The 17,026-nt window shown below is 39.7% G+C and overlaps 2 protein-coding genes across 2 annotated transcripts; both read right to left on the bottom strand.

Moving 5' to 3' along the window:
• Positions 1 to 1,194: 1,194 nt before the first annotated feature.
• pcolcea (procollagen C-endopeptidase enhancer a) lies at positions 1,195 to 6,748 on the bottom strand. Its single transcript, XM_061085432.1, has 9 exons — positions 6,479 to 6,748; positions 3,989 to 4,097; positions 3,640 to 3,898; positions 2,727 to 2,851; positions 2,483 to 2,619; positions 2,047 to 2,390; positions 1,879 to 1,956; positions 1,631 to 1,801; positions 1,195 to 1,542 (listed from the first exon to the last, which is right to left on the bottom strand). The coding sequence occupies exons 1-9, from the start codon at positions 6,565 to 6,567 to the stop codon at positions 1,412 to 1,414; spliced, it is 1,443 nt and encodes a 480-aa protein (XP_060941415.1). The 5' UTR covers positions 6,568 to 6,748; the 3' UTR covers positions 1,195 to 1,411.
• An 8,878-nt stretch (positions 6,749 to 15,626) lies between these two features.
• On the bottom strand, positions 15,627 to 16,759 carry vamp2 (vesicle-associated membrane protein 2). The gene is made up of 4 exons (XM_061085342.1): positions 16,658 to 16,759; positions 16,276 to 16,434; positions 15,850 to 15,931; positions 15,627 to 15,643 (listed from the first exon to the last, which is right to left on the bottom strand). The coding sequence occupies exons 1-4, from the start codon at positions 16,757 to 16,759 to the stop codon at positions 15,627 to 15,629; spliced, it is 360 nt and encodes a 119-aa protein (XP_060941325.1).
• Positions 16,760 to 17,026: the final 267 nt, after the last annotated feature.

A 17,026-nucleotide genomic window follows, 5' to 3' on the forward strand; every position in this document is an offset into this window, starting at 1 on the left:
ATGACTAATTATTAACGAAAGCTTTCCGATGATTGTAGTGAGGTAAAGAGTGCCATATGTTCTTTGAAGTTTCAGTAGAGCTTTAAAGTTAAATACAATGGAAACTCTCAAGTTAAGTAAAAACTTCTCAAAGCTGAAAATAGGTGCAGTACTTGAAAAAATGTACTTGGCAACTTTCCACCACTGCATTCTGTAAATTAGCAGAGATAAAAGAGGCTAATGTTCGTAATTTGATTTAGATTGTATACATTATCAATCACTTCATACCTGGTTTGAGTTTAGCTATTCATTTATTCTTTAAAAATGGTGTTTCTGCCTAATTAAAAAATAATTTAAGAGTAATTATACATTCCAAAGGAAACCATAATAACTGTTTCTGGAGAGGAAAAAGGCTCAGAGGAGCTTGAATGTATTTTTGACCTTTACATATCTCTAATGGTGGTTATTTTAAATAACAAAATCATTTTGACCCTATAACCCACTGAATCAGAGGATATATTTTAAATCAAAATTTACTTTAGCAAGTTCACTTTTTCAAATGTACTTAATCAATAATATCTCAATTCTAACAGTAATTATAATTTGTAAGCAGTGTCTTGAAATAAAATTCAATTATAAACTTTATTTATTAGTTTGTTTCGTTTTAAATTACGTCACACCGTGCCCTGTTTTTGTTCAAATATAGAAAAAGGAGCAAATAAGTCATCTTATCATGTTGACAAGTGAATAAATATTACAACTGTTTATCCAGGTAAGTCTTTAGATACAATGGAAAACCAATCCAGTTCATAATGAAATAATCAAAAAGACAACTGTAAGATAAATATACAATTGAGATAATCTGCCAGTGCTACACAAAGTAGAATGTTATCATTTTGCATTATTCAGTTGGGACCATAGCAAGAATCTCATTCAGTTATTTACTTGTTATTACTTTTCAAAAGGACTCATTTTATTCAATGTTTTAATCTGGTATAACTCTTGACATCACGAGTACAGGTCACAGGACTAATGGTCACATGGTTTTAAATCGAGACCTGTTTTGGAATAAAAATGTCAAAATGAGACCAAGTTGAGCTTGGATGCTATTACACTTTTAATCCACTAGATGGTGACTGAGACATAGTGCAGACCGTCGAAGTGAGCGAATTAAAGGGGAAAAAGTGAAAGTAATGATTCTTCAGCCAAACCACGTGAAAGAGATATAAAAACCTTTATTCATGTATAAATTACAAACACAAGGTCTGGTAGGTGTTTCAATAAAACAATGTATTTGCATTAAGTGGTGGGTAAAAATTACGTTATGTTTTACTGCAGTGTTGTGCTTCTATAGATTTGTATTTCACAGTGAACATTCTGGATTTGTGTGTGTGTGATATGTCGGCATCATGTCCTGGACGGGGGAGTGAGGTTAACAGGGCTGGTTGTTGATATTCATCAATAGTTTGTGATGTGGGGCTTTGTAGGGAGCTGTGAATGCACCAGGGGCCAGGGTGCCATGTCCTTCTTCGTCCACTTGACCCATGATAATGTAGTTGACACCTATCGGAAAGAAAAGTGAAAGGAAGTGAGTTTGATCAGTGTCACGTTATTGACCTATCTGGCGTGTGTGATTCCGAGAAGCACGTACCTCTCCGGAGCAGCGGGCACTTCTTGCACTGGGACACCAGCCTAACCGACATGGTTTCTCCCACCTGTGTGATGGTTAGCCGACCTGCCTTATAGGTCTTGATAATGGACACGCTAACGCGCACAGTGCCACGGGGCCCAGGGGCCAGTGAGGTCACCTTCCCTGTAATCACTGAATAGAGGAGGGCTCAGTCAGAACACAGCATCTGATTGGTTAATTATTGTGCAAGTGAACAGGAGGACATTTACCAAATTCACTGGCACAGAAGCTCGTCTTGATGGTTCCATCTCTTTTACAGGCCTGGGCACACAGAGGGTTTTGAGGCACTAGAAACATGAAGAGGACACAAAAAAAGTGAATTAGATGCAGATACCTTCCGTTCATGGATGCACACACGTTCACATGACCTCACTCACCAGGCCTCTTTCCGTTCGGCCTTGTGGCTGGCACCCTCCCGTCCTGTCCGCGGCCTCTCGTAGGCTTGACCGGTCTGGGTCTAACTGCGGGCTCCGGGGGAGGAGGTGGCACGTACTTTGCGGTGGGGGCAGGTGGCGGCAGGGTAGCGGCTGGACGTTTGGGCACAAGAGGTTTCACCGCAGGTTTGGTACGAGGTATTGACCTCGTACCAGCTCCAGAGGTGACTGGTGTGATCTGAGAGCCACGTGGGACGCTGGTGTAGTAGGCGAGGAATCCATCAAATGTCACGCTGAGGTCGGACACAAACTGGACCAGTAGCACGTTGCCATTGGTGATGAATGGTCTGCACAGGAAACAGGAAATGGTCATGGTGTAAGTAGTGGATAGTTGGACTGAAATGGTCAATATAGAGCTTTAAAACTGATTGTTACTCACGGCGGGGCCTGATCACCACAGTATTTTCCAATCAGGTGCGAATCATCTTTCTCTCCACCGTTGAAGAAAGCCGCATAATCAAACCGACAATAGGTGTCAGGCTCCAGGACGAACTTATCAAACGTCACCTGGATCACCTAAACAAACACAGAAATGTGACTTTTTAATGTTCACTGGAAGAGTCGTCCTTGTAAAGGCTTTGAAAATGTAATGTTTCCATGCTGGGAGTGGGGGTGCAGCCGACCATATCAGGCTCCACAGTGATAAGCCAGGAGCAGCTGGTTCCTGGTGGGTATTTCTTGTCAGGCCAGTTGGGCGTCATGATCTCTCCCTGGGCTTTTGTTATCTTCCCCCCACAGAACAGTTGGTCTGAAACACGATGCACATGAGCATAATGAATGCAGATAAGAATGAATCGTTCACTCACTTTGAAATACTTTGAACTTTTTAAACTTGGCTGGAATTGGCTCCAATGTTTATTATACGACACATCAATCACACTCATAATCTGGAAGTTAATTTTCTACTTTACACAAGACATGTGATCTGAGAGACTGGGAAATGCTGTGTAATGCAAACATTACAGGAGTGTCACTTGTTTATGTTATGGCTCAACAAAATCCTGAATTATTTTGTTCCACATTTGAAAATGTTTATAAAGGTTTGATAATTTTAACAAATTACTCATAGTAGCAGTTAATACTGATATTTACAGATTATTTAGCATAAATACGAAAATGTTAGGTCATTTAGAATCACAATAGTGGTATCATAAAACTTAGTCAACGTTTATAAGGGCTTGTAAGTTGATAATAAAGGTGAATTAATTCACATCCAGATGCTCTGCAGTCTTTTTTTATTCACATCCTGGCATCCAATTGGCTTGTAAGTGATAGATGGAGCTTTAAGTAAATTACTTTATAAAGAAATCAATCTAAATTTTTCTGAAATATTGAGGATTTTCAAAAAGGTTGAACAATTCCATAAACCATCAAACACGTATTAGTTAAAAATCAACATTGTCTCAAAAGCTTGGTCAAGAACACTGGAAACACTGTATGTGTGATGCTTTTCAGGCATGTTCGTATCAGTAACATAATATAAAGAATACAAAGAAGACAAAAATAAAACGTTTACTCTAAAACGTGACCACCTACCATCGCCATTCGGTTTGGTTCCACTGAAATAGCCCACAAACCCTCGGCTCTGCGTCTCCGCATCAGACACCATCTCCAGCATCATGGTGTTTGTGGTAGAAATTACAGAGCCCGGTCGGAAAGTTCCACAAAAGCGACCCAGTTTTTGCACCAAGTTGGAATGGCCATTGTAAACATCCAGATAGTCATAACGACATTGTGAGTCGGCCTCCAGGTCAAAAATGCGGAAGGAGAGCGTGACCACATTTCCCTCGGGAACCTGGAAACCAGAGTTTACATGAGTCAGACACTGAGAGACGGGGTGAGCAGGGAGTCAGGATTTCTGCATGCAGCGGTGGAACTGACTCACAGTGATTCTCCAGGTGCATTTGCTGTTTGGTTTGTAGAAGCTTGGGAAGCCCTCGCTGCCGACGAACCCTGAGTCTGCCACCAGGTCACCTCCACAGTGGAACACAGGCCTAAGGGAGACAGGGAGACTGTGAAGGACACAACTGAGGACAGTGAACAGAAGTTCAACGAACCTCTCAACTCTCTTTTGAACAACTTTCTTAAGCAGAGCGTGTCTTTTCATTCAGATCACTTTCAAGCACTCTGAAATACCCCCAACTTGCAGCCTTTTACTATTTACTATTCAAATTATATCCATGTTTGTTTATTTTTCCTGTCTCCCCTGATCATGTATAATTTGCCCGTTATGTCTGCTTACACTGTTAAAATACAAAATTGAAAAAATTATGTAGACTGTTGTGGGACCTATTTAAAAAGTCTGATTGATGAATTGAGTCCCAAAATATCCAATATTACATAAGTACTTATAAATTAAATTGTCAATGGAATAAACAAATAAATCAAAAATGGTAGAAATTAGAAATATATTGTAAGAATCTTATTTTCACAATGGCACTGAGTTTCATATCAATTTGTTTGTAGCTGGCTAACCAGCTAGCAAGTGTTGTGAGTTTGTTTAATTATCTTTAATCAGCATTAACATTAGCTTCCTGTTTTGATTAATCAATATTTTTCTTCTAAAGATCGCATAATTATATAAAAAGCAAACACACACTCTGTCTCTGGTGTGGCTCTGCTCAACAGGAGTTAAACACAGTGTATTCACTTCCATACTGAGTAATTAACCAAGCTGGGTTTGTTGTGGAATGTGCTCGGTTAGGATTTTAAGCTGAGCCAAAGCAGACACTGTGTCAATGTCCTGTGTATTTACAGCAGCAGCCTCTAGCTGGTTTATTCAGTGTTGCTTGATCCAACAGGAGCTAACAAGGCTGGATTTGACATGTTTTTTAGGCTTGTTGTGTTTTTATGTACATGTTTAACTGAAAGGAGCATACAGTCATGAAAAGTATCACTTTGAAACTAAATGAAATGTAATAGTCATTGGTAAAATGTCATTAAGAATCCAAATCCACATCCAAATAGTTTTCCTCTGTTAGTTCACAGATGTAGTTTATCTGTTTATATCTTTAATTCATGTCCTTTTTATTTATTTCATTTTATAAACTGTAGGGTTCTTCAGCTATGACGTGACTGTAGCATTTCAGTTATACCACTTTCACCTTCAATTTTTGGACTATAATTGCATTTAAGGAATAAAGGTGGACCTACATGGGCTTTTGTTACAGTTAGGCTCCCAGAAAACTTGTGAGTATGATAATGATGATGATGGTTACTGGCTTTTGAAGGCTCTAGATACTAAAGCTAAGTCCTGATGATGTCATCCATACTGTTAAGTAATGGTTCCCAAACTGCTTACTGTATTAATGGGCCTGGGGCGGCACAACATTGTTTATAATGTTTCACCTACTTAAAATCCTCTGATTTCAAAGTTCAAATTCTTGATTAAATATGAAGTTTGGCCACAACTCACAACTGATGATTGTCATTGTAATGAGCTTGCCATGACAAACAAAACTCAATTTGGATGTTATGGTGTTTGGACAATGAGCTGCTGCTTTAGAACCAGAAAAAAATGAAGAATAACCGACAGAAAAGAGCTGGAGCTCGTTTTCCAGACTTTCCTAACCTCGTTAGTTATTGCGCCACTTCTTCTTATAAGTTCTGTTGCCTCCTAAAGTTGCAAATCTGACTTAATATCAACAGTCATTTCACAGAAGGAGCATTTCCTAGTTCAGTCTCTTGCCAACAGGATACTTAAGACCCTAGAAGAATATGACTGTTGTTTAACTTTTTTTTCTCTGGCCTTTTACAGTCTGTGGTGTTGTTTTTGGATCAAACGTGCAAGGTTATTATTATTCATGACATTTCCTAGAAGCAAGGAAGTTAGAAAAACATGTGCTCTCTCTCCCCCGCTCTGAAGAAGTAAACATATTGTGGAAAGAAGACAGCAACAATCAGGACGACTAAAACTAAATTCAGTGGAAAAATAGTTTCTCACTAAAGTATAGCTCTGAACCCAAGCTAAGTCAGACGCTGTGCTGATTAGAGCCAAGATGTTCAGAGTCAGAGCCAAGTTGGTCTGATTCGACCCCACAAGCAGAACCAAAAGCATTAACATCTGTGGAGGCTAAGCCACTGCAAAGTCAGCGTGCCTCACTTCATGAGCCAAAAGCCAAAAACGACAACTCTGTGCCCAATCAAACAGTGCTCTGGAAAGAATGTACTTACAGAGACAGGAAAGAATTCAGAGTATTTTTCATTTGAAAGTTGATTTTGCTCTTTTTTTAATCAGTAATTCCATGATTTTTGTAAAAATTAAAAATATTCCACTCCCACTAAAACATCACAGTAACATTCATGAAGATAATAATCAAGTTTAACACCACTCAGGACATTTAACACACACATTCTATACACACTGCAACCTCACCTGGTGTTATTCTGCTGCTGAGCCTTCGTCCATCCTAAACTCAGGGACAGGATCAAGGAGAGACCCCAGAAGCAGCCCACATACATCATGATGCAGCGTTCACACAGAGCAAGGCAGAGTGCTGCAGGACAGGGTGATGGAAGCAGGAGGCAAGAGGTGAAAGACGGGGGTTACGGGGAGGTAACGTGAAATGGGCGGAGAGAGAGGGAGGGAATGAGTGGGAAGGAATCGTAAGGGTGGAGGAGTTGCAGAGTGGATACGGAGACAGACAGATACTGAGAGGACAACAGCGGTGAGAAAGAGCCATGAGGGGGGGATGACGTGTGTGTGAGGAGGGAGGTACGGAGGGAGAAGGCTTTAATTAGAGCCAGATGTTCCTCGAGAATAACCCTGGTTTCAATAGAACAGGGGCTGCAAGTATAGGAAAGAAGAGCTGAGGGGAGTAAATGAAGCAGATGTTTTTAGGTCCTTCATTTGGTTCAATCTCGAAGATAAATTACCTTAAAATTTGGTTTGCAAGGCCATTACTGTAACTCTCTGGCCTATTGCCGTGAAGGGTGCACAGGTGGGGGCCGAGCCTGAGGGTCAACAAGTAGTGCCAGAAATCTTAGAGTACCACAACAGCATGTGAGACCTTTACTTAACTGAAGGAAATATAGATTTAAACAGACCTATGGACGTTTTGTTTCATGCACTTTAAAATATGAACCCTCGAGGATCCAAAAGGACCTGTAGACAATAAAGTATCATAAAACTAATGACAGCTTTCCTCCCACCATGTTCCCCTAAGCCCCAGGGGCTCCTTTGGCCCCATAACATCTGAGTCAGCGATTGACCCACAATCCAGGCCAGAATAACAATCTCAAGGGGGGAGTTTTCTTTCTCCGTTAAGAGTCGTGAATGAGCCAACCCTCTGGCCTACATTACTGAGGCCTATATGAAGGGAATGGTGTTCCGGGAAAGAAGCCACTTGCTCAGACGGCAGAGATGCAACACCTTGATTACAGTCTGAAGCGAGCAGGATGTGCAGCCCATAAAAGCTCAAAGAAAAGAGATTCTATTTCCAGGTGCATGAATTCTACTGTTCTCTACCGAAAGATTGAAGTTAGTGAAGACTCGAGGACTTTGACAGTTGTGGTTCTCACGCAGAGCCGAAGAAGCTGCCCGGTCCTGCCGTGCCGTGTTTGTGTTAAACCCAGATAAGAAGCAGCAGAAGCAGGAATGCAACATGCAGAGGCTGCTGCTGCTGCTGGGGGGGTGGGGGGGGTGGACAGTGTCTGAGTGACTGCGCAGACACCGCCATTATGTGTGGGAGGAACAGTGACCTTTACACTTAGCGGGAATCCAAGCCGAGGGTTTAGGTTTCTGCAATAACTCTGGACGGTTCCTTCAAGCATTCCTTCTCCGTCGAGGGGAAGAGCAGCGGGGGAGTGGGTGACTGGTGAGAGGGGGTAAATAAAGAAGGGGTTGGATGATGGAGAAACATGGAAAGCAAACTCAGAACTGGCATAGAAACGATGTCCAATAAAGTGAAAAGTTGTTTTTTGAACACTCCCTGCAGTTATATCCCCTGAAGCCAACACGTGGCTGTTTTATATGTCCTCCAGGCTGCTAATTACTCTCCCGTTGAAGCATGTCAAAGATAATGTCTTCAATGTATTACTTCATTCAAAGTGAGGGGGGGAAACAGAGGACTACAAACTGATTTCATAACAGCTGTAGATCTGTTCTCTATCATCGTGGCTCCTCGAAGATCCACTATCCTGTTGTCGGTCTTCCAGTTATGCAGCACAGTCGGCCAAATTTCTCATGAACTCATGAACTCAGCAATAAATAGAAACACACACTTAAGAGATAATAATAGGAGGTTTAATTAGATGGTAACCTGCTCTAAAAACGAAGAAGACTCCGGATGGAACTAGTTTAGGCTTAGAACTTTAAATATGACACATTAACAATTATCATCAGTCGTCTGCTTCCCTCAGGTTTGAAGAGGAATGTCAGTGAGGCACAGCAGCTTTTTCCTGGACACACTTCATTGTGCACATTGTGGGAAAATGTAATTTCGTGAAATTCAGTGTGTGCAAAAGAGATCACTGAAACTCAATTGGAATGAACAGGATTAAAGGGTAATCTTACAGCAAGGATCATAAAACACACTGTGGACTCACGTGTTTAAAATGAAGAGTACAGTCTCACTACCGATGGGAAATATTCAGGAGACACGTCATCCTTTAACACATCCTCCTCCTGAGGAGGGTAATGACAATGTGATAACTGGAAAATAATGTGTTCCTCAGTGGAAAAAAGAACAATAGCTGTCAAGCAACAGATGAGTATCTTCAAAAATGAAAAAACACAGTGGACATTTCAAACAACCTTGTACTCTTTAATGTCTGTGTTGATGTTAGAGAAAATGAATTGTGCTTTTTGCTGCTGTAACTTTCAAATTCGTATAAATAGCCATAATTAACAGTTGTGTAGGGCTTTTTTTTTTTAGCAGTTTCATGTTTCACTTCCTGTTTTATTTTGTAGTAAATGTGCTCTTTCCTCATTTCAGATGTGTTCTGTAGCGGTTTGAAGAGGAAAATCCAGGAAGTGAACAACACGAGATTATATAATTCCACGTTTCAAACACACTATTCAAATTATATTTGGCATCACAGGGTTGGTTCCACATAAAATACTAAATTGGTATTTGTTGTCTTGTGCTTATGGAGAAATGTTTATGCCACTGAAAATCAATCAGTGGTATAAAAATACATTTATAATGTTTTTTTTTTCAACAAATGTAATCTTAAATGGTTATATGCAGTGAAGATAAGTGATGTCCACTGACAGTAACATGAAGAAGTCCTTGGTCTGTGATCCACACTGAACTCTGTAGTTGTGATGCTGCCACCTGATGGTGAAGACTTGAAACTACATCTGACGGTGGCGCTTATGTCATGATTCTCATATTTCATCTAATATCAATGTGTACAAACAGGCACTGTGGAGTTTTAGTGTTAATCCTGAATTGATTTTGTAAACGTGCAGGATAGCTTGAAAATGTGTTTTATTTGAATATAGTAGATCCCGTCAGTCAATGGTGCAGAGGCCTCGGGGGAAAGCATATTGTGATGACCTTTGGATGGTTGTATGAAGGTTATATGAAATGTATGTGTTGGGAACTACAGATGATATGTCATTCATGAGGTTTTGGTTAGGAGCCCCATTTGTCCTTCGAAAGTAAAGTCACCAGAAAGTGCTTTCACTGCAGCTTCGCTTTACAATATGCTGTAAGCTTTGGTTACTTAAAGCTTCTTATTGCCATGACCTCTAAGCTGCAGACTGCAGCTAGAATCTACACTTGGTGAGAAAATAAAACACATTCTGTGACACAAATAAAATGTTATGTCTTTCTAAATGACTTTGTTTGAATCAATACTACCAGTACTGGTGTCCCTTAAGTGTGTTATCAAGGGTCAAACCGTAAAATCTATAGATACTTTTTCATATTAGTGTCCTCTGCACAAAACTTGAATTTCTACCTGTATACTATTTATAGTATACTGTTATTTATTATATAACATTTAATTTACACCCATTCATATAAACATGTATTTAGCACTTACCATTTTAATGCTCATTTTCATATTCCTACCTATAATCTTACAGTCTATGTATGCATATATATGTATATGTCTGAAGTGCATTTGTCCAAAATTAATATTGATATAATAGATGTATATTATGTACTATGTATTACTCTACTTATTTTATTAATTTCTTTTCTCTTTTTCTTGCCTTTCTTATATATTGTCAACATTTTGGATTTCTCCACACAGGTGATCCTTCAGTGTCACATAATCTGTACGCTTATCGATTTTCCTCTAAATACTATGGAGGCACTATTTCCGGTAAACACATCAAAAAACTGTATGTGTGCAAAGTAGTATTAAATGACATTTATAGTGGCAATAAAGCAAACATTTGTTATCATGTCAGAGCTGCTGTTAATGCTGTGTTGTGAATCCATATGTAGATGACACACAGTCATTTAAATGTGGTAAATTTGTGGTTGTGTTGTGACTTTTACATTAGTATTTTCCGTCCATCAGCTTGTGTGAAACGTCTATCATAGTAGCCTCAGGTCTCCATGTATTTTTCAAACATACCAATCAGATGAACTCAGGAGAGAGGTTTACCTTTGTGTTGGTAGTAAATTTATGCTTATTCATACAGGTCAGATAAGGTCCCAGAATTGCAGTCAAAATTGCATCTGCCCATTGTTGCACACCCACAAAGCACATGAAGCACACACAAAAGTACAAGTTGTCATAGATACTGTTTTTCCAATATACATATATTTCATGATGTTCATCAATATAATAAGACATTGATAGATTTACACTACAATTATTTTATGTACTTTAATTTTTCATTCAGTCTCCTCTCCTTTACGTTGAGTCAACCTTGTGTAGTTTCTAATCCCATACCAAATGACGGCACAATAAATCTATCAATAAATAAAAGCAAAGTAAAAGAAAGAAAATAAAACTGAGTACATTGCCCGTGATCCTCCCGTCCTATCCCTCCTGTAAGGCCAGATGACCAGGGGCAATATGGACCTTCATCCCAGGAGCCCCAAAGAGAAATCAAAATCTTTCCTCAAAAATAAACGGATTTCAACAAAAAATATATCTCATAGATACAAACAGCAATCTGATGTAAACTGTAGAATCATTCTAAGCATTCTGGACAATTGAAGGTAAAAATACTTCTTTTTTTCTCCCCCATTAACTTCCCATTTTCTTTACCTTTACCCATCAGTGCTTACACACAAACAATTCAGTGACATCTGGAGTTATTACTAAATTGATGCAAAAGAAGAAAAAAAACACAATATTTGGTTCAAAATAAAACATGTTGACATATGTGAAGTTGAATATTGTGTTTGTAGCCATCCTGTGAACGTTCAGTGACTCATAAGGGTCCCTCCTCTTTGCTGCGCTCATCTCGTTTGGTGGTGACGGCAAGCTTTAGGGATCAATCCCCTACTTTGTACGTAACACATGTTGAAGTTTTGGATGTTGTGTTTGTCTCTTTTTCTCTGCGTGGTTCCTTCCAAGACTGAATCACAAGTTCATCCTTGTCGGCAACTTTGCATCACCACCAAATGATCTGAACGCAGCTTTTAGTTGAGATTACTGAACATTTCTCCAGGTTGACCCTTCAGACAATATTCTCCATCGACTCGTGTTCCCCAATCCCGCCGAAATCAACGAATCACAACGGGAAAAAGTGCCACGGTGGTAAAAAGTGTGCACACTTTTTCTCACACAGAAAATAAAGCAACAAGGAAAAAAAGAGAGCTCTCATTTTCATTTTCACCGTCGTGACCAAATTGGTTGAGCACTCACAGGACAACAACTGGACTCATGGATAACACAGAAGTCCTACCCCAATCAGTTAGTGTTATTTCTCCTCAGTTCACCATGGTTCACTCCTGCAGCATGGCTAAAAGGACCACCTTTATGAAAGGATTTTCTATTGCCCAAAAAATCTAATTTTATACTTTGCTTATATAGTTTTTGTCCTCATATATATTTTGGTAAATTGCTTATACCTTCAACCTGAGGATATAGGACCCCCTTTCCCCCCAAAACACCCCCGTATTACAACACCAAACAATGCAGGTTTTTTACATTTTTTTCTTGAATTATGTCTAATAGCTGTAGTTTGCTTACATTTCTTTTCATTTTAAAACTCGGCAGCACTATGGAGACAAAAAAAAAAGAAGAGTTGTGCTATTATTACTCATAGGATCATGTGTCTGAAAACCTTTTTGCAGAGGCTCTTCAGACCTGGGGAGACTGTGGTCGAGATTTGAAGCATGCGGTCCTTATGTTTTGGTTTAACTTGCATAATGGCACACTCCCAAGCCAAACTGACACACTATAAATAGTGTGCAATACTTAACAGCTCCTGTAATCGTGGATAGACTCGATAAGGGTGTGAGATATTTAAAAACAGACCAGGACCGTTTGAATAACCTGTTTCTATCTGCTTGTTTTTGATGGCAGTTGGCAGCGTAAGCGTGGAAATCTGGTCTTTGGTAATCTTCTGCAGTTTACTCTTGCTCTGTTTAGAGGAAAACATGTAGGGGGAAAGCAGGAAGTAGGGAGGAAGAGTGGGTTCGTCGAGGTCGGGGTCCCTCCTAATAGAGCTGGCCGGCAGATCGGTAACCTCTCTGCTTGTGTAATTCAAGGTGGTCAAGGAAGCAACGTGCCCTCACGCCTGGGGTTTAAGCGGCCTAATCTCTCGGGATAAACTAGGGATATTCCCAAGACAGAGCTATTCTAACACACACACACACACACACACACACACACACACACACACACACACACACACAAACACACACACACACTGTAGGATTCTGTATCAGCAAGTTGAGCAAACGGGAACGTTGGTCCACTCAGCTCAGGGGGAAGGATTATAAAGTTATGGGGAAGAGGGAGGAGGCTACTAAGGCTTTACCCACACTTTATTTGGAGTATTGCAGGTGAATTGCGGTCTCTGAAGCCTTCTGGTGATGGTAGCCTACTCAAAGTTCTGACAGCTGAATTTATACCTTTATGATTGTTGACAATCCAGCTTAGTTAAATAACTGAATTACAGCTTTTTCCAAGCACAGCAAAACCCCTGCAAATCAATCTGTAAAATGGTTCTAATCCCTACTGGCCATTCCTTTTAGTTTTGTCTTCATATCTGACGTCTTGACAGACCATTAAAAAACCAATTGCATCACACAGTCCTGCTCTCCTGCTCACAAAGTAGCCAAAAGGGTAGTATACACAGGAGAGGACGCCACCAACAAAGAAAGGTGGAAGAATAAGTCAAGACCAACCAGTGAGAGCACCGATGAAAGAAATAACAATAGAGGCCTCTCCCTTGTTGTTTGGCAGTGTATAACGCATGGAGCTGAATTACAAAAAACACACCAGACAGAGGTGAAGAGGAGTTCACTGCTAGAGGCAGCAAGACGGTGCTGATCACACACTTCCTCTTTACCCGTCTGTATCACACAAAAATATACTATAATAAAAAATATAATCTATTGTAGTTAAAAAAGAAAAAAAGGCCTTAACTAGAGGGAGAAACACTGAGACAGAACCGCTGCACTAGCAAAACACTCTTCTTAGGAAGGCTACTTTATCTTCTTTTTTTTTTTAAGAATTGCTTCTCACGTTTCCTGGCACTAACTTACCCCAAAGTTAGCAGACCGCTGAAACTAAAACTCAACTGGAAATCAACCGTTATTCCTCATTTAGCCTCTGTCCCTGGATTTGCAAATAAGGCTGTGTCTCTCTTTAGTTTAAATGTGCTCTTCAGGTTTTGCTGCAGGAGGATCTGCTTTGGCCAGGCTCTTGACCAGCCAGACAGCGCCATCAAAAACAAGGTTGCATTTGTGCATTTTAATCAGATTCCTTTTTTTCCCTCTGCCGTCAGCCACTCCCTAACACAACTGAAAGTGCGAGGGTGTGTCTGACCGGGAATATTCCACAGTAACTAACAGAAGTGACTGGAGGCTAAGGCTTTTCAGTGTCGACATAGGCCTGTGAGAATTAACCTGTGTTTTATGAAACTTAATCAACTAATGTCAATTTATGCAATGGCCCCATTTTATCCCCTGGCATTAGAATAGTTTTGTAAGCACATATCCACCTTCTGACATGAATGACATCTCCACAGTATACTGCAAGTGCAATGTTAAGATAACATCACCGATATTAGAAAAAAATAATAATCATTTGGACAGACTGAAAGTCTAATCCTGTCTATCCATAACTAACCCTTACAGCTATTAACTATAACATTGTTTTTCTCCTATGGTTTGTATGACCAACGTTTTCGACACACAAGTTTCATCGCATGTATTTTTTTTTTTTTAAAGATACTTACACTTACATGTGCTACAGTAAGAGCATTTGCACTAGACTGCAATGAAGGAATGTTTTCGAAATAAGACACTACGTAATATTGAAATAAAAAACAAACATCTACAGATATTGGTCCATCTGTACTATGGCAGTTTTGAAATTATTAGAGGAAATCAAGGTGTTCAAGCATGCTGGGAGACAGAAGAGCTGCAGCTGTGACTTGAGATTAACGTTATTACAGATGTTGCCAAAGAAAAGTATAAAGAGAAGTGAAAATAATGAGAAGGACCGGGAATGATTATTAATGGGGGGTTAGTTTAACAATTCATGCATCATTTCTGTGGTTGATCAATATCAATGAGCATAACTTTCTGAGAAAGCCACAAAGGAAACTAAGACTTGGATTTCTGAAGGCATCAAGTTACAGAAACCTGAAGCTTTTAAGCTGAAGCTTGTTAGGGCAGTTTTGTAGCTTTAATTTCTGTAACTTCATGATTTTTAGTCCTCCGGCTCATTTTGAGCTGTCGTAGTGGGCATGCCTAACACAGATGAAGGTGAAAATGGAATTTTTGTATTTCATTAAAAGGAGACTTACTCCACTGTGCAAAAATACACCAAAGAGAGAGAGAGAGAGAGAGAGAGAGAGAGAGAGAGAGAGAGAGAGAGAGAAGAAGAAGCTGGGGAGATGGACAGATGATGAGAACATGCAAGATGCACACTTTGATTAATAGGCAGTAGTTAACGCTGAAGCATACATAAAATTAATACAAAAAATTAAAAAATACAAAATGCACACACACACATACGCACACACACACACCTACAAAACAGTATATATATCAGAATAAAACTCTACAAAGAACTATATATATCAATTATGTAACAATTATCGCCAATCGTTGTTTCCTTTTCTGTTGCATCGTCACAAGTGTTTGGTTCTCGGTATGGCAGGTTAGAAAAGCCAAGAGGACCCAGAAAGGAGACAGGGCCACACAATCACAAGGACAAATATTGACAGGGGTCCAGAGGGGGAGGTGGTGGATGTGGGGGAGCCATGGGGCCCTGAAGGGTTTAGGAGTGTTATATCGAGGCTAATCAGGGACAGATACATATATATAGTAAATTAATTATCTGTGGTTAAATTTTTCATCAATTTAAGGGTTTTCTCTTTTTTCTGTAGCAAGGAAGTTGGGATCAGACTGGGGTAGGACCGACTCTTCTTAGGTGCTGAAGTACACTGCAGGAAGAGAGAGAGGACACATGATCAAGTCCAAATCATTATGTGGGGAGTAATGTGTCAGCAGAAATAATGATTTTCTTCAATTAAAAATGTTTGTTAGTTTGGCTTTTAAATAAAATATATTTTTACTTTCAGGGATATGGGTTAAAGTATTGTATACTGTGTATATTTGTCCAATATCTAAAAGATATTTCATTATATACAACCACAAACGTAAAAAAAGAAATTCTTACCAATAATGACGATGAGGACAATCACGCATATCACACCCAGGATAATCATCATCTGTAGACAGTGGAGTTTCAAAATAAGTTGTTAGAGAAGCAGTTTTCCAATTTTTAAAGCTAGTTAATCACTGGTATATTTCTTCAAATGAAATGTCATTGTTTCAAGAGCACAGGAACAATTATGCTAATGCCTCTGTAATGTTTGTTTTGTACAGCACCTTGTAACTTTGGTTTTGAAAGGTGGTTTATAAATACAATTGATTTACTCCCTAACTTACTTATGAGCAAATTAGAAATCAACATTACAGACTTGTCACCCTTTTAAGACGTTTATGGGGCAATCTATTTCAGCCTTCACACATTCACTTGTTTGTTATTTGAGAAACGTCTGTGTGTCCTCACCTTGGCATTCTTCCACCAGTATTTATTCTTCAGTTTTGCAGCGCTGGTCTCAAACTGAGACGCTCCAGCCTGCAGGGCATCAGCCCTGTCGTCCAGTTCTGAGAGCTTCTGATCACGCTCCAGAACCTTGTCCACGTTTACACGCATGATATCCACCACCTGGGGACAGAAACTCGAAGTGAACCTACAAACAGCTTTCAAGAGAGGACGACTCGATGAGCGGGTCCAACAGGATGAAGATGGACTATAGGATATAGGTGATGATAAGTTTCATGTGGAACCACAAATTCAAGCATGTATTCTTACCAAAATTACCTTTTGTTTTCAACTTTGATCCTTTTAGAAGCAAGAAATGTCTGACGTGACTTTGTGAAGGACTCACCTCATCCACTTGTGCCTGTGTCTGCTGCAGACGGCGGTTGCTGGTGAGGTTGGGAGGGCCATCTGCAGGGGCTCCAGCGGCTGGGGCAGACCTATAGATCATACAAAACGTAAATGTTAAAGGCTGTTGAAAAAATGTTTGAAATAGCTTGATAAGATAAAAATAAAGCGTGTGAGAATCATTAGTTAACCTTTAAGGCAGAGTAAACAGCTCAAATGTGGGAACACGGACCAAATAGTTCAGATCTACTTATTTCCAATGGTCGCTTATTTTGTTTCCCGCTTCTCCTTGGTGGCAGATATTGTATAACTGATATCATACAGAATGTACGTAGGGAGGAGTTTCAGGAGATGTGGAATTTAAGGGGTC

This window comes from Limanda limanda, chromosome 14 (genome assembly GCF_963576545.1).
Source record: "Limanda limanda chromosome 14, fLimLim1.1, whole genome shotgun sequence".
NCBI classification, from domain to species: domain Eukaryota; kingdom Metazoa; phylum Chordata; class Actinopteri; order Pleuronectiformes; family Pleuronectidae; genus Limanda; species Limanda limanda.